This window comes from Bison bison, unplaced genomic scaffold (genome assembly GCF_000754665.1).
Source record: "Bison bison bison isolate TAMUID 2011002044 unplaced genomic scaffold, Bison_UMD1.0 scf7180017864163, whole genome shotgun sequence".
NCBI lineage: Eukaryota > Metazoa > Chordata > Mammalia > Artiodactyla > Bovidae > Bison > Bison bison.
Window position 1 is genome coordinate 12775 of NW_011494735.1, and position 26131 is coordinate 38905.

Genomic DNA, 26131 nt, shown 5'->3' on the forward strand with positions numbered 1-26131 from the left:
TATATGTATTTTTTTCAGCAAAAACTCCTATGTATCCTAGCTCCCCCTTACCTCTTTTTAAGAGTTTCTCAGTTATATGAGAGGCTGTCTTACAGGTTATAGTCCACAATAAGGTCCCAAAATAAAACATAACTCACAACTTTTAGGTTGTATGTCTTTTTTTCAGTCCACACAGTCATAGTGTACTGATCATAATATCATATTCTTTCCAAAATAGAATAATTCTGTTGTCTTCAACCCCAACTAACCAGCTCTCTTACTAGGTCCTCTTGAGCTCCCACTTCAACACTTGTCATTGAACATTTCCTTGATTTAGATTATCTTCCATCATGCATGATTTTGCCTTTGTGTATATATAAATATCCATTTCTCCATCTCAAAAGTCAAGTTCTAAGGGAATAAATATCTTACTCTATTCCCCTCCTGGTTCTCTAGGGCACCCAGTATGATGTGGACACACACAAATAAATAGCTCAATTTATTTCTGATCTCCTTCAGTTTTGAGATCACACAAATAATAATAATTAAATTTCCCAGGAAAACTTGTGTCTGACCAAATTTTAAGTAAAGAAATCACATTTATATTGTCTGGTTTTATTCTGGTTAAGTTCTTTCAGTACCTGTTGCTCCAGAAGTGTTATCACGAGCAGCTCCAGTGGTGGCAGCATTTTCACCTCCAGTTGTTCCTAATTGAAAAGAATGATGTTCTCATTGGACACTGGGGTTGCTAGATTAAGGATATCAAAATACAGGACTCCCAGTTGCACTTGAATTCCAGATAAAGAACAGTCACATCCAAATTTTTGCATGGGGCATACTTACGCCAAAAAATTTTCTTATTTATGTGAAATTCAAATTTAAACGGCACCCTTTATTTTATCTGTCAACTCTACCCTACATAAATGGTTGTGATGAAAGTGCTCTAACTACCCATTCATTTGTCCTAAAATTTAAAGCCAAAGCCATTACTCAATTCACATAAACCCCTTCTGAGGAAGGAATCAGCTAAGAGTCCAGGCTAAGCTCTTGATGGAGCACCACCAAAGTGTCCAGGTGTCCTGCCCCTTGCCTCTGAACTACCAGCTGGGCTGGAACTAGAGAAAGATGATTTAGCTGTGATGCCACTGCCAGTTCGAGTGGTAGTTCCAACAAATTCTACTATTACGCCTGATAAACAGAATTGGGAGAGTATATATATATTATTGTTGGAGAAGGCGATGGCACCTCACTCTAGTACTCTTGCCTGGAAAATACCATGGACAGAGGAGCCTGGTAGGCTGCAGTCCATGGGGTCATGAAGAGTCGGACACGACTGAGCGACTTCCCTTTCACTTTTCACTTTCATGCATAGGAGAAGGAAATGGCAACCTACTCCAGTGTTCTTGTCTGGAGAATCCCAGAGACTGGGGAGCCTGGTGGGCTGCCGTCTATGGGGTCACACAGAGTCGGACACGACTGAAGTGATTTAGCCACTAGCCATATATTATTGTGCTTCCCAGATGGCATTAGCGGTAAAGAACTTGCCTGCCAATGCAGGAGACTTAAGAGATGTGAATTTGATCCCTAGGTTGGGAAGATTCCCTGGACAAGGTCATGGCAACCCATTCCAGTATTCTTGTGTGGAGATTCCCATGGGCAGAGAAGCCTGGTGAGCTATAGCCCATAGCATTGAACAGCGTCAGACATGACTGAAGCAACTTAGCACCCATGCATATATTAATGTGACAATCCTGTACTGTAACAAGTTTGAAGGGAAGACTTGGAGAAACTAGGAAGAAAACCTTCTTCATGAAAAACATTATTCATGCTTATCCCATTCTCGATCTTTTCTTGGATGGTATATTAATAAATAATACTAAGCAAAATCTGTAGTATTCTGAAAAAAAGAATGTCCCTTTTGACAAAAGTTATGATATCCTCTACTCACCTAACTTACCTTCAGATGCTGTCACTTCACTGCTTCGTTCTCCAGTTGTTTGACCAGCTGATGATCTGGTAGTCTCTTTCAAAATAAATATATATCAAATTATATATATAAATGTCTTTAGTTAAACAGAACAGAGTTTAACTGCTTTCAAAATACTGGGACTGCCCTGGTGGTCCATTGGCTAAGACTCCATGTTCTCAACACAGGGGCCCTGGATTCGATCCCTGATTGGGGAACTAGATCCTACATGCTGCAACTAAGAGTCCACATGTCACAACTAAAAGATTCTGCATGCTACAACTAGCTCACATGCCGTAACTAAAACTGGGTGCAGCCAAATAAATTAAAGAAATATTTTTTGAAAATACCTGTCACACTTACACATTTCCAATTCACTCTTCCAAAAATTGATCATAAGAATCACCTGGGTTGCTTGTTAAATATACAAATAGACTAGCCCAGAGAGTCTCAGCCCATGTCATACATTTGAACAAACTGCAAAGTCTTTTTTTTTATTTTAAATTTATTTGTTTCTTAACTGAAGGATAATTGCTTTACAGAATTATGTTGGTTTCTGCCAAACATCAACATGAATCAGCCATAGGTGTACATATGTCCCCTCCCTCTTACTTAAAAAAATCACTCATGCCTGGGCACTTCCTCTCAGAGTTCTGATTTAATTTCTCTGTAAAAGGCTCTTCGGTATGTATTTTCAAAAATATTTCTAGTCAATTTTAATGTGTAGCCAAGGTTGAAAACTATGACCTTAACCCAACTTCACATTCACAGCCTTAGAATCCATAAGGCAGGAGTCTTAGAACTTGAAATACAACATACTTTGCTTTAGATCACCTTTGAATTGATACTAGAGAATCACTGGCATTAATTCCATAAATGTAGAAATAACAAGGTCATGAATATGTGCATTTACTGCTGCTGCTGCTGCTGCTAAGTTGCTTCAGTCATGTCTGACTCTGTGCGACCCCATGGACTGCAGCCCACCAGGCTCCCCCGTCCCTGGGATTCTCCAGGCAAGAACACTGGAGTGGGTTGCCATTTCCTTCTCCAGTGCATGAAAGTGAAAAGTGAAAGTGAAGTTGCTCAGTTGTGTCTGACTTAGCAACCCCATGGACTGCAGCCTACCAGGCTCCTCCGTCCATGGGGTTTTCCAGGCAAGAGTACTGGAGTAGGGTGCCATTGCCTTCTCCGATGGGCATTTACTAGTAAGGAATAACTCAGAAGTGCTGGTGACTTCCTTAAGGTCAGTAAGAAGATGCCTCAGATGACTGTCAATGTTGCCCATTTCCGTACCTGGTTGGCCTCCAGGGGTTGTGTCTGGGACAGCTGAGTCTGCATTTGTGCTCTTGCTCCCAGGGGTGGTTGTGAAGCTTTCTGAAGTTCTTGGGGTCCCTGACACAACAAGGAAGAAGCATTACTTCCTTTGTTGCAGAACTCTACATTTCACTCCTCTCTAACATGACAAAATCAAAGTTTATCATAAAAAAGAAATCTTCAAATGATTCCTATGATTTCTATGGCTAGATGGTCTTATATCAGTTGTTCAGTTGTTCACTTGCTAAGTCATGTCCAACTCTTTACGACCCCATGGACTGCAGCACACCTGGCCTCCCTCTCCTTCACTATCTCCCAGAGTTTGAACTCATGTCCATTGAGTCGATGACGCCATGTAGAGTTTAATCTTTTGTTCAATCTGTAATGCGTTCAGTACTATGTAGCAGAGGCTAAGGTTCACATCCTGACTTGCCTGCTTCTCCTGAGCTTGTCACTCCTGTGCTTGGTTGCCCAGGTGTGCCATCTTCCTCACCTCTTACTGGTGCAGTAGGACCTTCTGTTCCTCCTGGTTAAAAAAATAGTGATTTAAAAAATACTCTAGACATAAATCAACTCATTTAACCCTATAAAAGTCCTCTGAGGCAATTTACATTACTAGTCCCACTCCACAGACATCGTCACCAGGTAAAACTATACCTAAGTTCATACTCCACCCTGTGCTTCTCAGAAAATCTGTGGTAAAAGAAAACTTCTGTAAATGTTTCAGTCTACTGTAAAATTTTGGAAAAGTGCCATGAAAGTAGATAAATTAAATTAAAAAAATAAAACCATAGAAAACATAAGCTTTTATCCAACAAAAATAAAATTGCTGTGTCAAATTGCCGTGTTTTTAAATACTCATATTCTGTTTCAGTTTTTCTCACAGTATGGACTAGTAACAAAGAATTCTGGATTGCACCCGCTTACAAACCAGACTTGGAGAAACCGTGCTCAAGACTGCTGTACTCATTGTCTGATAACCAAAGGAGATAGCTGACTTACTTGTCATTATCACTGCTGCTGCTACTGCTGCTAAGTCGCTTCAGTCGTGTCCGACTCTGTGCGACCCCATAGACAGCAGCCCACCAGGCTCCTCCGTCCATGGGATTTTCCAGGCAAGAGTACTGGAGTGGGGTGCCATTGCCTTCTCCAGTACATAATTCCAATTCAAATTCTAGAAAATATACACTCAATAGTCATCACCCTAAAATTTAAGTCAATTCACTGATCTAATTGGAATTAAGTCATTTCTTAACTTGTGCTACTATAGCTTGTATCTTTCAAAAAATTTATGTTTGTGTAAGCAATATCTTATTCCAAAAAATATTTAAGACATAAATTTTAAATTGAGAAATTTGCCAAAGGAAAACAAATGAAGGAAAAATGAAGTCAGGCCACGGATTAGTTAATAAATGTATAAAGAGAAGTTCTATGCATACATTAAAGAAATGTCTTTTAATGGTATATAATGGTTTTGATTTATCCCAAAAGAAATCTGAAAAATGAAAAGATTTTAAGTAGGACAATGATGTGATGACAGCTGAAGTTTTATAAGTTCATTCTGGTATGGTACTGACTAAAGTGTAAATTGGGAAGGAAGTTGGGAAGAGTGGGAACATTCTCAACATTGACAAGTATCAATTGTTTGCCTGGCTCAACGCTAAGAGCTGCTGATTCTAGGCAAGCGTGCCCCCAAATTTTGTGTTTCAAAAGTGTTCCTAGGAGATGTGAATGCTGTTGGTCTGGAAACTGCACTTTGAGCACCACTGTGTTAGAGAAAGGTGAGTGAGGTGGATGAACATGAAGACTAGATAGAAAAAGTTTGACATCTGAGCAAAAGCAAAGGCAAATGTGATGCAAAGAGGAAATTAAAATGGTACTTAAACTCATTCACTGACTGCATAAGGGATGGAGTGAACCTGAGCTTGTTTGTTTTTAATCAAAATCATCAATAATATTTTATTCTGAGACCAACAGTAGTTGAAATTTAGTCAGCGATGCACAAGGACAATTGTACGCTCACTGAATTCTCTCGGATGTTCGCTATTTAGGCACAGAATGCAGAATTGTGCAGCCATAGACAAAGGAGGCTAAGGGTTCGGCTTCTAATCCTGCCTCTGCCAGTTTTAAGAACTTCCATTATTTTCTTTCTCGTGGGAAAAAAGACCCCTAACTCCCATGGTGTTGATGTGGATTAAATTACATATTACATATTCTAGCATCATTCAGAAGTTTTAATGTGCCATAGAAATATGTCACTAATATTTTTCTCAAAGTCACCCAGATAACTTACTGTGGATGCCACATCTCTGTTATCTAATATACTCAGATTACAGTTGTTCCTGATGCAAAATGAAGGACTGCTGTGGAAAGAAGCTAAGGACTCAATTCTTTGTCTCACCTACTCTGAAGCCTGTGTCACCTGTGCTTCCATCTTCAGTTTCTGTGATTGTACTTACTGACACTCCAGTTGACCCTGATAAAGGTAAAGAAAAGGCAAAAACTTGCGAAAAAACTGCATGCTATCAATTCTCAAGGTGTATATAATTGTAACATGATATACAATAAGACTGCAATTTGTGCAAAAATTAAAGAGCCTACATTTTAATTACATACAAAAAACACCCAAAGCTGATATAACACATAAGTCAGATACTTTTATTTTGTAAAATATTGTTCTGAGCAATATTGCCTGAAACCAGTTGTTTAGCCATGCTGGTATATATTGTCCTGAACTTGATTTACCTGATATGCGCCCAGAACTGGTGAAGGTGGAGCCCACTAGTCCTGTGGTGCCCACACTTCCAGCTGTGGAGGTGATGGGAGCTGGAGTTCTTGTAACACCTGAGAAAAACATAAAGAGAACGTCTCATCTCATGTTTACTCGGCCTTTAATACCAGTGGGTGATTTAACTATTCAATCAATTCCTACTGTAGAAAATAGAATCATGAATCCAGTGACTCTGCACAGATACCCTAAGATTTCCCTTCCATTATTGTTTTCCTGCAAAGATTTTGGTTTAGTCCTTACCATATTTTTTTAACTAAGTCATGTCATCTGCATCTTAAATTGTATCATATGAGGTCTTTATACATTTATCTCAAAAGACTGCTTTCAAATAAACAGAACCTTATGCCCTAATCACATTGTCACTTAGAGATGACAGTAACAATGATGAAAATCATCATGAAATAGTTAATTGCTACTTTTATATTTAAAATACCTAATAAGAAAAATGTATCATGAGATCTCCATGTTTTCTCTCATCCTATTTTTTTAATTTGAGGCTTGATATAACTTAATAGTTATATATGCTATATTAATATCAGCAATAAACTGAAGGCCATATTATAGCCAGTTAATATAGACATATTAAAAATGAGTCAAGTTCAGGGGTTTTGTTTAGTTTAAAAACAGTAGGAAAAGCCCAGTAAACTATTGTTAAAAATATTTTTTCAAAAGCCAAACATATAATTTCTTTCTTAAAAACACAAAGGTACTAATGATTTCCACTGTCAGATATTTTTTCACATATAAAACCAGGAATTAATAGACTAACCTGTGGTAAAAGTTTCACTGAGGAAACTTAGAGTTGTTCCTGACAAGAAAAAGAGAAATGACGTGAATTTTTCTGACCTCAAGGGAAAATATTAGAAAGACTGCTCACTTGTTAGTTTTCAATATATTTAGTGGCTTGTGGCTTCCCTGGTGGCTCAGACGGTAAAGCGTCTGCCTACAGTGTGGGAGACCCGGGTTTGATCCCCGGGTCGGGAAGATCTCCTGGAGAAGGAAATGGCAACCCAATCCAGTATTCTTGCCTGGAAAATCCCATGGACAGAGGAGCCTCTTAGGCTGCAATCCATGGGGTCACAAAGAGTGGGACATGACTGAGCGACTTCACTTTTCACTTTCACTTTTCAGTATACTCAGTGTTGAGAGTTAGTAACACATTTTTATTTCTTTTTTAAAATAGTGACATTATAATGTCACTCTTTTCAATGCAAGTGTGTATATGTGTATGTGTGGGTGTTTGTATGCTATACACATATGCATATGCTGAAGTCTACTAAACATAGTGTAAATGGAATAAATAGATATCAACAATGAAAAGTTAGTTCTCTGCTAAGCAGAGGGTGATTTTGCAGTTTATGATTTCTTTGACTTCATTTTATTTTTTACTGTCAGCACCTTCAATATTTCTCTACTAAGAGTTTGGGGCAAATTGAAGGAGAAATACTTTTTTAGGGTTTATTTTTATGATTTGATATAGTGGGTTCATGGAGATAAATTTGAAGTCACCAGTAAACTCCTGTGCTGCTGCTGCTGCTGCTGCTGCTAAGTCGCTTCAGTCATGTCCGACTCTGTGGGACCCCATAAACGGTAGCCCACCAGGCTCCCCTGTCCCTGGGATTCTCCAGGCAAGAACACTGGAGTGGGTTGCCATTTCTTTCTCCAATGCAGGAAAGTAAAGAGTGAAAGTGAAGTCGCTCAGTCGTGTCCGACTTTTCACGACCCCACGGACTGCAGCCTACCAGGCTCCTCTGTCCATGGGATTTTCCAGGCAAGAGTATTGGAGTAGGGTGCCATCGCCTTCTCCGAAACTCCTGTAGGAAGAGGTATATTTTATCCGCATTCCCATCGCCAGAAAATGTGGTAAAAATTTCTTAAGAGTTTGTTGTGATGTGGTCTATGGGCCTAAATATATGCCTTTATTAATTTCCAGCTTTTAAGATTTCAATCTTAATTTCTATTTTAAAAAATCCCTGGAAATGTATTACGTGTGTTTATATCACTGTAAAAGTTTATAACTTAAAAAAGAAGAAAATACTTCTCACACAATCTATTTGATCCTCACTCTATCGAGCCATGGAGAAGGCAATGGCACCCCACTCCAGTACTCTTGCCTGGAAAATCCCATGGACTGAGGAGCTTGGTAGGCTGCAGTCCGTGGGGTTGTGAAAAGTCAGACACGACTGAGCAACTTCCCTTTCACTTTTCACTTTCATGCATTGGAGAAGGAAATGGCAACCCACTCCAGGATTCTTGCCTGGAGGATCCCAGGTTCGGGGGAGCCTGGTGGGCTGCCATCTATGGGGTCACACAGCGTCAGACACAACTGAAGTGACTTAGCAGCTTTATCTAGTCATACTTTCATTCTTTCTATTTGCCATTCTCTTTACTTGGAAAACAGTTCCCTTTCTCTTCTCCTTATTAGAACTTCATTGTCATTTCTCAACTAACTCATCTTTTCTTCAATTCCTGACCATCCTGACTTGATCAAATCCCCTCTCTATCTATCCTACCCCCATTTTAAGCACTTCATAGTTCTTGCAAATTATTGCTACTTTTCATTCATTTTAATTACTTGACTGACATCCATCTTTCTGACTGGACTATTGTTTCATTAACGCACAGATCGCATCTATTATAATTCATCTTTAAACTCCTAATGATATGAGTCCCTGATACATAACAGGGGCTTGATAAATATTTGTCAATAGAATACATGAATGAATCAGTCAATGAAGTGAAAGTATTACACCTATTCTATGTATGAAGAATTGAGCTCAGAAAAAGTAAGTGATTTGTTCAAGATCACTAGTGGTCAATGACAAAGCTAGGAATAAAATCTAAGTCACGCTGAACCTAGCTGTATGTATGTGATGCATACAGCTTTTTATGTGATGCTACCTCTATGCATAATACATTACTTTTGTAGTTTATAAGTTTTTTGTTACCCATTCACCATATTAATGGAAATACTACAAATTAGACTAGAAATTATAGAATAAAATGTCAAATAAAAATAAAGCAGCCTATCTCCCCTAATTACTTTACAAAAGTGGTTATAGTATAAAAAATATTAAGTAGATTGAGAAAATGTTTGTGTGAATATTCTCAGAATTAATGTTACACTTTAGCTGGGAAGAATTTTCAAATCAATATCAAGCAGACTCCACCAACAGACCTCTTCAAATCTCGATATCTTTTCTCACTAACAAACACAACAATTGCACATTTGAATTAAAGTGAGTTGCAAGATGGATGTAAGAATAACATAGGAAGACTGTTATGCCATTGTCCACAGAGATTGTCAGGATTATAATGACGTAGCAGGATAGAACTCAATACTTCAAGAGAATGTAGGGCAATTCCATTTCCCAGTATAGATTTTTCAGCCTTTAAGAAATTCCAGTGATCCTAATTTGAACTCATTCAAACTGAAGGCAATCACATTTCATTAAAAGCAACATTATCACATGGAGAAGAATCAATCTTCTCCAAAATCTCTACATCTGAATATGTAGGGATCAACACAGCGCTAAGGGGAACACAGTGACACACCACAGATGGCACGGCAGTCATCGCAAATATTTATGCATTTGAATGAGAAAACACATTTACAGGCCTTTCTGTGCAATTGGTGTGGCTAAGGAGGCAACATACTCAAGTGGATCTCAAGGACCCATATTTTATCAAGGCCATAAGAGTTCTCTAAACCAGCCTCAGATTGGAGTCCATACCATTTTGACTACTGTGAAGAGCTCTCTTTCCCCACAAAATAACCTGGGAAGAGGTAAGTCTAAATTATTGATACAACAATAAAAAGTATTGATAAGATTCTACTAATAGGAATAAATGAGAATTCACATTCACTTTTATTCATGGTTTAATTACCAAAACTGATAGATAAAGCAATTATGTTTCCATTAATTTTTGACATCCTTAACTATTACAATTTCAATTAATTTTTCCATTACTTGCAAATGAACATGTATGCTAAAGTACTTGCTATTATGAATTACTGTATATCAGATTCTTTGTTGCCAATACATAAATGATAATAGAAAGAGCTTCCTTTACCAAAATATTGATATCTCTGTATGTTACAAAGTAGTAATCCACCCTAACAATTTTCAGAGTGATTATGTCCATTTATTTTTACCTCATGATCAATTTGATAGTTTATTTTATTATTTTAACTTCATTTTTTTTCTCATAATAAACTTAATAATTGAAATGAAATCACATAATTAATTTCCCAGCTACTACGTTTTTTATTACATCTAAGAACCATTTAAAGTTTTAAAAAATTTATAAAATCTTTTATAAATGATTATTTTCCCATTTTCCTTCAAAAAATTCAATTTTACTTAATATAAATTTATGAAAGATAATCTTAAGAAGTATTTAAAACATTTTCTCTAATAAACAACAAATTTAATACTACAAAGTTTAGATTTTGCAAAGTATCTTATTTCTGAAAAAAGTTAAAAATTCATAAAATTGGTTTTAATTGAATAAGCAGTATGTTTTTGATTATTAAAAATTACTATTCTGCTAAAATCTAAGTTGATTTACATAATTTATTGTTCTTTATAAAGCTGTTACTAGTAATAAATTTTACTTTATTGAGTACTTATGTGTTACACTAAGCTGCTCTCACATCCTACAATGTAGATATTCTATTTTTCCTACATAAAAAATGAGAAAACTAATGTTCAGTATATTTGAAGGACTGAAACTAGGATCATAGAGCTAGTAAGTAGAAGAGAAGAGATTCTAGTTCTTATTTTTCTGTTTCTGCTTCCCACTGCACTCAACTGGCTCTCAATAACATCCTGATGCACATACTTTCTTTCTATGATTAATACAGTTTTAGAATAAGTGATTACATAAGCAAAAAAATGTATATACAATTTATAATTGTAAAATTCTGATATTTTAACTTTTTGAGATAAGAAAAATGCATTTTAAGATGTTAAACTGTTATGTAACATACCTACTTTTTTAAATTATATGAATCAGTATTCCATTTAGTCAATGAGCTATTTTTAGTTTTAATAGAAAAATTAAATAAATTATAAATTTTAACACAAATCAAAATTTGAAATTGAATTCTGCAATTATATGCTACTATGTTAATAATATTTAATTTAAATTTAACTTTATTTTCTTTCTTAAATGTCAAAACACAAAAGCGTTAAGATTGAATCTAGAAAAATATGTTCTGGATTTTAATCCTCTCTTTGCTACTTATTACCAAGTGACTGTAAACATATAACTTAACATTTTGTGCTTCCATTTCCTCATTTGTAAATTGAGGAAAATAATGGCACCCACTTCATAGAGTTCTGTATCAAATGAGGTAATATGTGTCAAATGTTTAGAATAGTGCTCAGTAAATGTTAGCTCTGTGTCAAGATCTGTCAATCTGAACAACAACAACAACAAAACATGATTGCATAATTTTTCTTCTAAAAATAACATATTTATTGGAATGGTTGGCTAGGCATTTCTCAGGGCATTTTAACTCTTTGAAAGCTTTTACTGCATAGAAAAGAAAACAGATTTACAAAGCATGGAAAAAAGTGTAAGCTTGCCATATTACTTCCTTTGTGCTCTCAAAGTTATAAAGTCAAATACTTCATCATTCCTCTTCTGAAGACCTTGGCCTTTCTCTTTCTACCTGGCTAGATGAAATACTTTTGATCCATCTGAGAAGGTCATTCAAATTTATGAAAGGAGTTTTAGAATACTTTGCTCAATCCTTTCAAGGAATAGGTTAAAAAAAAAAAAAAAAGAAACACAAAAACAACTAAAGGCCAGTGAAAAGTACTTGATATAAGGAAGTATTTGATCTAGCACTCGATCAAAAATATTTCACTCAGGGAACAAGACAATGGCAGAAAAGTGCCCTTCTGCACAGTCTCTTTTTGAAATAAATCTTACCTATTCAAGAAGGCAATGGCACCCCACTCCAGTTCTCTTGCCTGGAAAATCCCATGGATGGAGGAGCCTGGTAGGCTGCAATCCATGGGGTAGCTAAGAGTCGGACACGACTGAGCGACTTCACTTTCACTTTTCTCTTTCATGCATTGGAGAAGGAAATGGCAACCCACTCCAATATTCTTGCCTGGAGAATCCCAGGGACAGCGGAGCCTGGTGGGCTGCCATCTATGGGGTCGCACAGAGTCGGACATGACTGAAGCAACTTAGCATAGCATATTCAAGAATCATAAGATTTTTTTTAAATACCAAATTGATATCTGAAGACAATGCAGAAAATAAAAATAGAACAACTTTGGCTAAATTAAATTAACCCACTAAGCATATTGATTCAACTCAAAAGGACTATGTATTATCCAGAATGAAAGCACATTTAGAACACTGAGACTGTAAGCCAAAATTCTGAGTAAAATGGGTTCTCATGTCTAAAAAAGAAATCCTTCCATCTATTGTAAATAGTTCATGGAAAGGCAATACATATTCAAAATGATATGTCCTAGTTATATCTGGGAATATTACATTTTGCTTTTCAGTATCTATTTAAATGTTTTTGTTGAGGCATGCTATATTTAGAAAGAAACAAGAAACTTGTTAATGATGACTAAACTTATTTAGGGATCCATTTTTCTCATCTCTGATCAAGAGAGGTTCACCACTACAAGGTTAAAAAACAAAAATCATTATGTAGTTATGAATTCATCACAATTTGTCAAATGCTATTCAACTTCTAAATCATTGATGTCAGTAAAAGAGATGGGATGTGACTTTCAAGCCTATAATCTGTGCAAGGCAATTGCTCCACAGAAAGTATCCTTAATTCCCTTAAAAGTGTTCCTAAAGCAAACACTTTAAACTGATTTATGTTTACTATGGTGTGATGCTTATTGGATGAATTTATAAAATCAGTTTTTTTTAAGTGTGTTGATGTGCCTTAAAATTAAATGTTTATTCTTACATGAAAATGAAGATCAGTAGGTCATTAAATTTGGCTTTTTTTTAAAGACCTTCAAAAGAAGATTACCACAAACATTCTAGTACTTCTGAGATTCTTCTGACTGCCATCCTCACTTTAAGTAGATTGCTATGATTCTCCAGTCACCGGTAAATGGACATATGATTATAAATCTTATATATGATTATAAATCTTATGATTGTTAAAATTCTTGTGATTGTTAAAAATCTTATGATTGTTAAAATTCAGAAATGTCAAATTTTATTCTGAATATTTTATATTCAGACCAGGAACCTATAGCACAACTTGAAGTATTTAATTTATGGTTATGCAGTAAAGCTCAACATTCAGAAAATGAAGATCATGGCATCTGGTCCCATCACTTCATGGGAAATAGATGGGGAAACAGTGGAAACAGTGTCAGACTTTATTCTTTTGGGCTCCAAAATCACTGCAGATGGTGACTGCAGCCATGAAATTAAAAGACGCTTACTCCTTGGAAGAAAAGTTATGACCAACCCAGATAGCATATTGAAAAGCATTACTTTGCCAACAAAGGTCCATCTAGTCAAGGCTATGGTTTTTCCAGTAGTCATGTATGGATGTGAGAGTTGGACTGTGAAGAAAGCTGAGCACTGAAGAATTGATGCTTTTGAACTGTGGTGTTGGAGAAGATTCTTGAGAGTCCCTTGGACTGCAAGGAGATCCAACCAGTCCATTCTGAAGGAGATCAGCCCTGGGATTTCTTTGGAAGGAATGATGCTAAAGCTGAAACTCCAGTACTTTGGCCACTTCATGCAAAGAGTTGACTCATTGGAAAAGACTCTGATGCTGGGAGGGATTGGGGGCAGGAGGAGAAGGGACGACAGAGAATGAGATGGCTGGATGGTATATCTGACTCTATGGACATGAGTTTGCATGAACTCCGGGAGATGGTGATGGACAGGGAGGCCTGGCGTGCTGCAATTCATGGGGTTGCAAAGGGTCGGACATGACTGAGCGACTGAACTGAACTGAACTGAGTTCATCTACTCAACATAGATAACCAAGTGATATGATCTGAGCCCCCAAGTCACAGATTTTTGAGGAAACTAAATCAATTATTATTTGAATACTTTCTAAATCTCCACCTATTATATATGATATGGGCATAGTCTCAGAAAAGAAGAGGTAGAGTAGTAGTAGGGGCTAAGGATTAAACCACTAATAATGATTTTTAAATGGAAAATAAATTAATATATAAAATTTTATATGCTGTAGCTCATCTGGGAAATAGGCACTTACTAATTTATTCTAGCAACAGGATAAAGCTACATCTACATTATCAAAAATGCTGGAAAGATACCACTGGTTTAATAACTTGATAATCAATATTTTCTCTATATTTGGGATTATTTGACTAAATCTATTTAAAATTTATGATTTGTGGCACATTTACACAATTTTAACATGAAAAAATAAACTTCTAAAACTAATTTTGTCTCCTGATTTCAGATTAACACTGGGGGAGCCTTACTGATTCATATCTGTGAAATTATATTTTCTGACTCTCAAAGATAAAAAGGAAAAGAAAAACAACAAGAAAAACAACTGATTTCTCTCTATATCATACCAGAAAATTTCTTTTTCTTTTGACCTTTGTAATATTGGAAAAATAATTTAAGCTGTTTGCATCTCCTCCCCTGTAAAATATGATGGGGAGGGTGTTGTGGGAAATAAAAATTAGGAGATTATTGAAATTTAATGAGAAATTGAACAAAAATACTTGGTATCATGACTCAAATACAGTAAACTCTCATTAAAAACTATTATTAATATTAGCCAGATCTTGTATTAATACTACTGTACTAAGATGACATTTTAGTCAACTATTAATATTATAACTATAGATCATGAATGTCTTCTGGAGTTTCTGTGAAATTAAATAAAACTATAAGATTTGGTAAGTTTAAGCATTAAAAGTCATAAATAAAAACAAATGAATTCAGGGAAAAAAGCACCTAGCTAATTTTCCCTATAATAAAACTCTACATTAGGTTTATAATTTTTAAACACTACAGTAGAAGCAATTGATGAGATTTTTGTAGTATTTTAAGGTTAATATTACACCTAAAACTTCATAAGTTGCTCACTAAAGCTCTAGGTAATCTACTCATGGCTTTCTGTTTTATATGAAAAGTTTGCTGCTACAATACAAAATCTGACAGAATTAAATTGCCAGAATATTATGTTCAAAATCAAATGCTTAGGGAAGAAAAAAGCAGCAAAAGAAAATATATGTATAAACTAGGAAATATCAAAAGAGTTTTCTTAGTTCTGATTGCCTACTTTTTATACAGGATGCTTATATCAGCATTATATTGAAATAATCCACATTGCTTATGATTCGTTGGAGGAGAAAATGGCAACCCACTCCAGTATTCATGCCTGGAGAACCCCATGAACAGTATGAAAAAGTAAAAAGATATGACACTGGAAGATGAGCCCCCTCAGTTGGAAAATGTCCAAACTGGGGAAGAGCAGAGAGCAACTAAGAATAGCTTCAGAAAGAATGAAGCATCTAGGCCAAAGCAGAAATGGTACTCAGTAGTGGATGTGTTTGGTAAGGAAAATAAAGTTTGATGCTATAAAGAAAAACATTGCATAGGAACCTAGAATATTAGCACCATGAATCAAAATAAATGGGGTACGATCAAGCAGGAAATGACAAGACTGAACATCGACATCTTAGGAATCAGTGAACTAAAATGGACTGGAATGGGTGAGTTTAATTCAGGTGACCATGATATCTACTACTGTAGGCAAGAATCCCTTAGAAGAAATGGAGTAGGCCTCATAATCAATAAGAATCCAAAATGTGGTACTTGAGTGCAATCTCAAAAATGACAGAATGATCTGTTCATTTCCAAGGCAAGCCATTCAACATCACAGTAATCCAAGTCTATGACCCCAACCACTGATGCTGAATAATTTGAAGCTGACTGGTTCTATGAAGACCTAGAAGACCTCCTAGAACTAACACCATAAAAAATAATAATAATAATGTCATTTCATGCATAGGGGATTGGAATGCAAAAGTAGGAAGTCAAGAGATACCCAGAGTAACAGGCAAGGTTGGCCTTGGAGTACAAAATGAAGCAGGGCAAGGGCTAATATGGTTATGTCAAGAGAACAAGTTGGTCATAACAAACTTTCTTTTCCCACAATACTAGAGACAATTTTACACATGGACATCACCAGATGGTCAATACTGAAATCAGACTGATTATGTTCTTTGCAGCAAAAGACAAAGAGCTCTATACAGTCAGCAAAAACAAGACCTGGAGCTGACTGTGGCTCAGATTATGCACTCCATACTGCAAAATTCAGGCTTAAATTTAAGGAAGTGGAGAAAACCACAAGGCCATTCAGGTATGACCTAAATCGAATCCCTTATGATTATACAGTGGTGGTGAAGAATAGAGTCAAAGGATTAGGTCTGGTAGACAGTGCCTGAAGAACTAAGGATGGAGATTCATAACACTGTACAGGAGGCAGTGACCAAAACCCTCCCCATGTAAAAGAAATGTAAGAAGGCAAAGTGGTTGTCTGAGGAGGCTTTACATATAGCTGAGGAAAGAAGAGAAGCAAAAGGCAAGGAAGACAGGAAAAGATGCACCCAACTGAATTCAGAGTTTCAAAGAATAAAAAGGAGAGATAAGAAGGCCTCCTTAAATGAATAATACAAAGATATAGAGGAAAACAATAGAATAGGAAAGATTAGAGATCTCTTCAAGAAAATTGGAGATACCAAGGGAACATTTCATACAAGGATAGGCAAAATAAAGGACAGATATGGTAGGATCTAATATAAGCAGAAGATATTAAGAAGAGGTGGCAAGAACACAGAAGAACTATACAGGAAAGGTCTGGATAATTAATGACCTGGTTGATTACGATGGTGTGGTTCCTCACCTACAGCCAGACATCCTGGAGTGTGATGTCAAGTGGGCCTTAGGAAGCATCACTACAAACAAAGCTAATGGAGGTGATGAAATTCCTGCTGAGTTATTTCAAATCCTAAAAGTTAATTCTGTTAAAATTCTGCCTACAATATATCAGCAAATTTGGAAAACTCAGCAGTGGCCACAGAACTGGAAAAGGTCAATTTTCATTCCAATCCTAAAGAAGCGCAATGCCAAAGAATGTTCAAAGTACCGTACATTACATTTATTTCACATGTTTGCAAGGTTATGCTCAAAATCCTTCAAATTAGGTTTCAGCAGCATGTGAACTGAGAACTTCCAGAAGTACAAGCTGGACTTAGAAAAGCAGAGGAACCAGAGATCAAATTGCCAACATTAGTTGGATCATGGAGAAAGCAAAGGAATTCCAGAAAAATATCTCTACTTCTGCTTCACTGACTATGAGAAAACCTTTTGACTGTGTAGATCACAAGAAACTGTTGAAAATTCATAAAGGGACAAGAGTACCAGACCACCTTACCTGTCTTCTAAGAACCCTGTATGCAGGTCAAGAAGCAACAGTTAGAACTAGACGTGGAACTACTCACTGGTTCAAAATTGGCAAAGGAGTATAACAAGGCTGTATAGTGTCACCCTGCTTATTTAACTTACAGGCAGAGGAATCGAGATTGCCAGCTGATACCACTCTAGAGGCAGAAAGTGAAGAGGAACTAAAGAGCCTCTTGATGAGGGTGAAAGAGGAGAAAGAAAAAGCTGGCTTGAAACTCAACATTAAAATTAAAAAAAAACAAACTAAGATCATGCCATCTAGACCCCTCAGTTAATGGCAAAATAGATGGGGGAAAAGTGGAAGCCATGACAGATACTCTTTCCCTGGGCTCCAAAATCACTGTAGACATTGACTGTAGCTATGAAATAAAAAGACTCTTGCTCCTTGGGAAAAAGCTATGACAAACCCAGACAGCTTATTAAAAATGAGGAAACATCACTTTGCTGACAAAGTCCATATAGTCAAAGCTATGGTTTTCCTGTAGTCATATATGGATGTGAAAGTTGGATTATAAAGAAGGTTGAGCACCAAAGAACTGATGCTTTCAAATTGTGGTGCTGGAGAAGACTCTTGAGAGTCCCATGGACTAAAGGGAGATCAAACCAGTCAATCCTAAAGAAAATTAACCCTGACTATTCATTGGAAGGACTGTTGCTGAAGCTGAAGCTCCAATACTTTGACCACCTTATACAAAAAACCAACTCATTGGAAAGACCCTGATGCTGGGAAAGATTAAAGGCAAAAACAATGGGGGCAACAGAGGATGAGATGGTTAGATATCATTGTAGACTCAATGGACATGAATTTGAGCAAACTCCAGGAGATAGTGGAGAACAGAAGAGCCTGTCCTGCTGCAGTCCATGGGGTCAAAAGGAGTTGACACCACTTATTGACTTAACAACAACGTATATGAGTATGTGTGCTAAGTTGTTTCACTTGTCCGACTCTTTACAACCCTGTGGATAAGAGCCTGCCAGGCTCTTCTGTCCGTGGATTCTCCAGGCAAGAATACTGGAATGTGTTGCCATGCTCCTCCAGGGTACGTGAATATATAATTCATCAAATCAATAGTTAAGAATACTTTAAATGGTTTCCAGATTCAAAAGTTTTGGTAGTTGAATGAATAATTATATTTTAACTGAAAGAGACCTATATAACTGAACTAAATTGCTTATCTTCGAATGAGAATCAGGCTGAGAATTAGGAGTTCAGACTGTTGTTTATGGCTGAGATACTATGTAACTAGAAAATTATTCTACAATGTATTTAAACAACTCAGGGTGAAATCATTAGTAAGCCATCAGAAATAGATTTACAAAGGTAGAATAAAGAAAAAGACTTCTGTAATGGGTCACTCTCTAAATTTACACTGAAAGAGCCACAGCTACTAATGATATTCAACATAAGAGAAAGTTTGATATAAATTAAACATGTCAGTTGGCCACTTTTATGATATTCCACACTATGATGGTGATACTTTGACATGTTTGCCCTTAGAATATAAGGAACACGGTATTAAGTACCAAATAATTGACAACACCAATATTACAAAGTGCTCCAAATTAGTTCTAATTCTATATCATGATACAAAATTATAAACCAAAAGTAATCTTGATTTTACACAATACCCTGTTTTCTAGAGAAGAGATACTAGCTCTAATAAATGAAATGTATAAACTATAAGCTTCATCAGCATAAATAACATCTAATCATTGGTCTAATGACTAGGCTAGAAATTCTGTGACAAGAGAAAAAACATAATTTAAAAATTAGGGATAGGGAAAAAGAGGAAACATCCATTCATTCTACAAATACTTGTTGAATACTTGTAGCTTGGGACTAAATGCAGTAAGAATACAAGGATGCAAACCCTTATCTGTGACTTTAAGGATGTTACCTAGATAAAATGTGATCATTTTGCAAAATATGCAAATACCAAGTCATTATGTTGAACACCTGAAACTAATATAATGTTTTTTGCCAATTATACATGAATAAAAATGTCACATTTTAAAATATATATGTATATACCAAGACAGACGAAGTAATAAATAACTAGAGAAAGTAATAAATAACAGGAGAAAGGAAAACAGTGTTCAGTTAGGTGAAGAAAAAGATCCTAAGTATAGGAGAATGGCTCTCTTGATTCTAATATATTAAAAAAACAATTATAATATACATAAAAACCTTTTTTGTCATTTCATAAGTTTTCTGATTCACCTACCTGTTATTTCACTGCTTGATGTAATCCCTGGAATGGAAGCTACTGAATTGGAGAAAATAATGGGAAAAAATGTTTTATATGGAAGGAAAATTATGTTTCTGATAACATCTATGGTCATATATAAAATGGATCAACTTGAAATTAATGTTTCAGAGATATCTGATTAAATAGTTAAATAGATATCAAAACATAAAGTTAAAGTTTAAACTTTATAGACCACAAGTAAGAAGTCAAGACTCTTATCAGTTTGTACAACATTTTTTTCTAAAATCTTAAAAACAAAACAAAAACAGGAAAAAAAATCTCCCCCCAAAAATGTAATTGCAAAGGTATAAATAATACTGCAAAAGGAAGTTTTGGATTTTAAGTCCCTCTTAAGTTGTGGTTGATGATTATTGCTTACCTGTGCCTGAGCTATTGGTGGCCAGTGTAATTGCTATACAAAGGAGGAGACAAATATTTGGAAATGTATGTTCAGATGGTTTTGAAAGACAAGATTATAAAGTATTTATTTAGACACAATTAGATATCTCTAGAATGCAAATAAATGATGAAATGCAACAGTTAAGTTCATTTATCAGATGCTTACACATTTTAATATACTCCTGTACTTCTTTGACCACTGCTTTGATTACAAGTGATTCAATTAAAGCTGAAATTCTTTGGTGTCAGTTGAAAAGAAAATATAATTTATTTTCAAGGAATTTAGCATAGAATTTTCTTCTGTAGCCATTTTTTTCCAAATTAGTAACATGCAGAATGTTCTTTTTAGTACACATGGTCTCTAAATAGAGAAGAGGTTCTTCAATATCACAATTGGATGTAGACCTTACTATTTGGCATTTAAGAAATAAATAAATAGAAAATAACAACTTTGGGGGAAAGGACCAAAATGCCTGAGTTGCAAACTCATTCATAGCTTATTTAGATGCTAAAAAACAAATTAGCTTTTTTTTTTTTTTTTTACCTGCTTTGGTGCTTAGTATGGAGGTAGCTGTTGTAGTAGAAACTGTTTGGGGAAGACAATATTTATGAAAATATATTACTTAAATAATTTTGCTGGCAAATTTATTTCAAGAAACCAGTTGCCATAAACTCAATAAACATTTCTGAAATTGTATGTGGAGGTTAATTGACAAAACAATCTTTCATTTAGATCAGTATTAATAACTCTTCTTACTGTATGTCCAACAAAAATGATTAATTATTTTCTGTTATTACCATTTAACCAAAATCTCACAGGAACTTTATTAAGTCTATTTATGGGCCAAGATGAACTCTGCACTTAGCTTTAGGAAACTAACCTATGATAACTAAAATAAATATCACTTCACTGATGATCACATACTAAATACATTATCAAAACCTAAGGCTTCCAATTTATAATATCTCTTAATTGACATTACCTCCAAATATTAATCAATGAGAAATAGTATGTAAGTGTACTGCAGTAACTCTAAGTACACTTACCAACCAGTGCATTTAAAGTTCCAAACCCAAAGTTAAACTGCATTTTGCCCAGTACTGTCCTGAATGGATATAACTAAAATAGCCTTATACCTTGCAAGAAATACACAAGTTAAGAAAAATAAATTAATTATTTTTTCTGTGTTCTCACCTCCCAGAATAATCATGATTTCAAAATATTTACTTCACAGGAGATCACATTCACTTTTTTATTCCATTTGTTCAAATTATCATCTAAAAATGTCAAGCTTTGGATGATGATGTCCAACTAATAATAAGCATATAATACCTATTTTGTATTCTAATCACATTACTAACTTAAGTCATAGGAGTATAATGAAATTATATTTTGACATATTTTCTAGTAACAATTTTAATTTGAGATTTTATATCAGTATATTTATTAGCATATCTTTTACTGGCACAGATTCATGTGAAACTGTAAATGATTATCATAAAAAGAAAGCAGAAATACACATTTAAACCATAATGATGATTTTACCTGTATATGTTGAATTTGTTGGAGCAGTTTCTGAAATAATCACAAATTACTATTATTGACAGAAATGAAAAGTTGTGAAAAAAATTCTAAAACTCAAGTTGCCTATGAATTACCTGTTTCTTTTTTATTTCACTTCTTGCAATTTCAAATACACAAAAAGAATCATTTATATATTCTTTTGAAGTTTATTGAAATTTCTTTGTAAGATATATGTTGCATATGAATAATCCTTCAAGTAGTTAATTCTATCTATGTAACTATCATCTTCCATCCCATCCCTTTATTAAACTATTTTAACTGATGTCTCACTTCTTAGTTCCCAGAGCCTACAGACAGGCAGGAGTAGAGCAAGAGAACTGCCCCCATCTACCAGTGGTTTGAAGTGCCTTGGCAGCATTGGTTTTGAACTGACCCAACATAAACAAACACACTGAAATGGAATTGTGTCAATCCACTGAGGAACAGTCTAAAGCATTAAGTACATACTCCTCTGCTGTTGATGGTCTAAAAAGACTCCAAACTCTTTATCTCATCTTTCCTAAATCAATTAGAGTAAAATATAGTGACTCACCACTGCACTCCAATTCTCCTGCGATGCAATAGCTGAAAGTTAAATTATAAACAAAAAAAGAAACAATCAAAAAGAGAAAGAACTTGAAATTTTTAACTCCTAATTATATACATCTCCTAAATTTAAAGCAAAAAAATTGTCTAACAGTGAAGATGAAAACAGAACCAAATAAGAAAAAAATAAATAATTGTTTCCCCAAGAGCATGCTATGGATTCAAATTTGTTTTGTTTTTGTTTTTTGTTTTTCCCTGTACTGTTTCCTAATCTTTTCACTGAGGAATTCTTGCGACCTAAAAGAATGTTTGGAATCAAGCTGTAAAGTTAGTTCTTACATTTTCAGTTTCAAACACAATGTTTTTTGATGGACATGCTGCTCTAGTACAGACGTCCTCTTGAAAGCCTATAAACATGATCTTACATTTATAAAATGAGAACTTTCCTTTTACCCAAAACAACACAGTGACATTTTCTCTGCTGTCTTTTCCACTGATTTAACAAATCATTAGTCAATATGTGGATTTAATGAAAACACAAAATAACCAAAATAAGTAACATAAAACTGAACCTAAAGCTGACCTCATTTAGAAATAACAGAGTTAAAAATATATTCATTGATTCTTTTTCTTGTTTTCTATATAAAAATGTAAGAAACAGAACTATTGGACAGTTAGAGAACATACCATGTTCTCCCACAGTTATCTTGGATCACTCCACCAGCTGGTACAATATCATTATAGAAGCAGCTGCACTCAGCCAAACTGACGCACTTCATGGTGTTCTCATCCAGGTAGGGAGCACTGTCCGGGCATTTGGCGTAACAGCCTGTGTGTAAAAATGGCCCTCAGTTCATCTCTATTTGCTGAAACTCCTCAAACTGCATTATATATTTGTACACTTACTTCAATGATTCCAAGAACCGAAGTAGATAACAGCATACTTTTAGTGAAAAACATATAAAATTGAACAGGATTCAGATTCTTTGGCAATGAAATATCAACCTGAGAACTTAGAAATTTCAGCTGACTTAATTTTTCTAAAATATTTCCTAAATATTTTAAGTGATTTACTACTTTAATGACAGCCACGGTGTTGAACCTAACACAAGACTTGGATAGGTATGTGTCTTGAAACGTGAATGCCAATTCTATACTTTCATGAATACCAATTCTAAATACTATTTCATCGGATAGATGAAAATAACCGAAATCATAATAAAATGGGCTGAAAATATCCCAAAGCCTGGGATTTAACATAGATATGACTGTCAGAGAGTTTTTGTATCATCTTGTTTTCTTGCCACTTCTTTATTTTTATCTAAGATATGTAATGCTAAGAGTACTTTTTAACTGTGGGTATAGTTAACTGGCCTCCATTCAAGTGAGACTATATTATATGTTGCATTCTGCAATGATAGTCTCAACAAATACCTTGTCTAATGAAACGTATAAAGATTGCTAGTAGGATGAGAGCACTATGTTCTCTCTCTCTCTCCTGTTAAATAGATAATTTATGTCTAGAGAAAATATTCTAATGCAGAAATATTAATGTCATAATAAAGATAAATAGCTATTCATTAAATTACAAAATGTAAGACACTGAACTGCCAGAAACTAACAACATTTCCCAGTTTTAAGATATCAGTATAATTTGCACCTTTTCGCCGATATTATTAAAATATGTCTTACCTTCTAAAAGTGCAGAAAATTTCTGGCCAATTACTCGATCTTTGCATGTTTTGGCAGTCACTGTGCCACAAGGTTCATAATGCCAGCTGAATTCCCCAGGTGCATTATAATAGTCACAGTAGACAGCTATGATTGAATTATATCAAATTACTTGCATTCATTATATGACAATTTTCAACTTTAATATTCCCAAGCATTTTTATGAGAGATTTTGAATGATACTAACAATAAACAGACCTAAAGTATATCATTCTGTCTTATTAAGTCCTTTGGCTGTATCCAAATTGCCGTATAAGCCAAAACAATTTTAAAAAAAGGAAGGGAAACTTATAGAATCAAAATAGCATTTAACAAAAAGTCTCACAATAAGGTTGATTTTAGGAAGAAGAGTAAACATTAACTTTTCCAATTTTTGAGCTATTTTAGATCATACTCTACATTCATGGTTTTAATGTCTAGCCTTAAGTGAGGAAAATAAATCTCTAGGAAAATTGGTCTTTTTAAATGTAAATAACAGTTCCCAAACGAGGTAACTATAATATAATATAATATAATATTTCAATATGTAAAGCTGTACATAATAGGCCAAATAAAATGCAGATTTAATTTCAACATTTCTCATTTGTCACATTTTCTCTTACAATACCTTCCTTTGGAAGAAAAAGAGTTGACTAATTTCTACTAAAGTTACCACATTTCACACATATCAAAATTCTGTTTATATTCATATTACAGTTTATCTTGACTAGAGCTCTATAAACATTTTCATGATGATGTGTGAGGACTTCAAACAAAAGTGATATGTGAGGTAAATATTTAAGAATATGTAACTATACTAAGATAGGTAGGCAGTTCATTGCTCATCTATGAATAAGAAATATTTTCCATCAATATTCAATCTTCCTCTGTGAACAGAACTTTTGAAACTAAAATTGAATTTGATGCACCATGTTAAGTTCTATATTTTCTTAAATAGGTATTTTTTTCCATCACTAACAAACATATTAACATGTTTTTAAGCCTGTTTATGTATGCCCAAGAATATGTATTTTCTAGAAAATATGAGAAGATTGATTGTCTCAACAAAACGATTCTAATTATGGTTTAAAGAACAGCAACATATGAACTTCACTTACGACAGAGATCTGGTTTTCTCCATGTGACACAGACTCCAACTGCACTGCATGCCTCTGCATACATTGCCACAGCCGTGCAGAATCCCAGGTACTTCCCCTCCATGTCACAGGCACAAGCTTCTTCAATACACGCATCATAGTACTCATTGGGGTCCACCTAAGGAGAGCACAATACATGAGTCTCTGAGGGCAAAGCTTGTGCCTGTCATCGCTCTCAGGGCCCCCTACCTTGTTGTGACACTCTCTGAAGGTGCTGTCCCGAATGATCTCACACTTCCGCACGGCCCAGGCTTTACAGTATGGATTTGAGTCACATGGGAAGGTTTGAGCAACTGTGTCTGAACATTCTTGACTTGTTTTCCAACTATTTCCAAATTCCAGTGTTCCAGCAGCTACTGATGAGTATCTTGTGGTGAAATCATCCTTCAGATCACCATTGTTATTTCCACAGAGACCGCACACCTGACCCTACATAGATCAGAAAGAGTACTGAAAAAGTGCGTTATGCTAGAGATACATAGACAGATAGATTTAGATAGATATATGATAGAGATATTAAGATTGTATACAAGTTTATTTTAAATTCCAAATTTTGGAAGAAAACCAGAATCTGTAGATAAGCTTCTCCTCCAGTTTAATATAAGATGTCCTATATTGCAAAATGATCTAGTACTGATCAAGATAGATCCCTTAAGAATTAAAAAATAATTACATTCACTAGCTTCAAATCTGACAGGACTATACTCTTAGGTTCTTAGAATATTTGCTCTGAAAACTGCATTAATTCTATCTATACACCAAGCAACCAAATATGGCTAAAATAGAATTCATCAGGTTTATTGCATTTATTTTCCATCAAATTCTATCATCTTTGATCACATTTAATATTACATGTGAGATTGAACAAACATGTAGCATTGCTCTATAATAAATATTGCCATTCTCCCACTTTCTACCTTTGAACATGTCCTCTAATTCTCAGTAGCAAAACTGATTTCACTTCTACCATGCTATTTGCAGACTTCCCCA

General features: G+C 35.0%; 1 protein-coding gene across 1 annotated transcript in view; it reads right to left on the bottom strand.

Annotated features, from left to right (window-relative positions):
* Positions 1-603: 603 nt before the first annotated feature.
* The window catches only part of MUC19 (mucin 19, oligomeric), a 74458-nt gene continuing 48930 nt past the window's right edge, over positions 604-26131 (bottom strand). The window contains 11 exon segments of the mRNA XM_010841618.1: positions 604-686; positions 1937-2002; positions 3693-3785; positions 5661-5735; positions 6005-6103; positions 20709-20750; positions 22282-22313; positions 22962-23103; positions 23967-24092; positions 25103-25259; positions 25331-25570. Coding sequence (XP_010839920.1) covers positions 604-686; positions 1937-2002; positions 3693-3785; positions 5661-5735; positions 6005-6103; positions 20709-20750; positions 22282-22313; positions 22962-23103; positions 23967-24092; positions 25103-25259; positions 25331-25570 — 1155 coding nt within the window.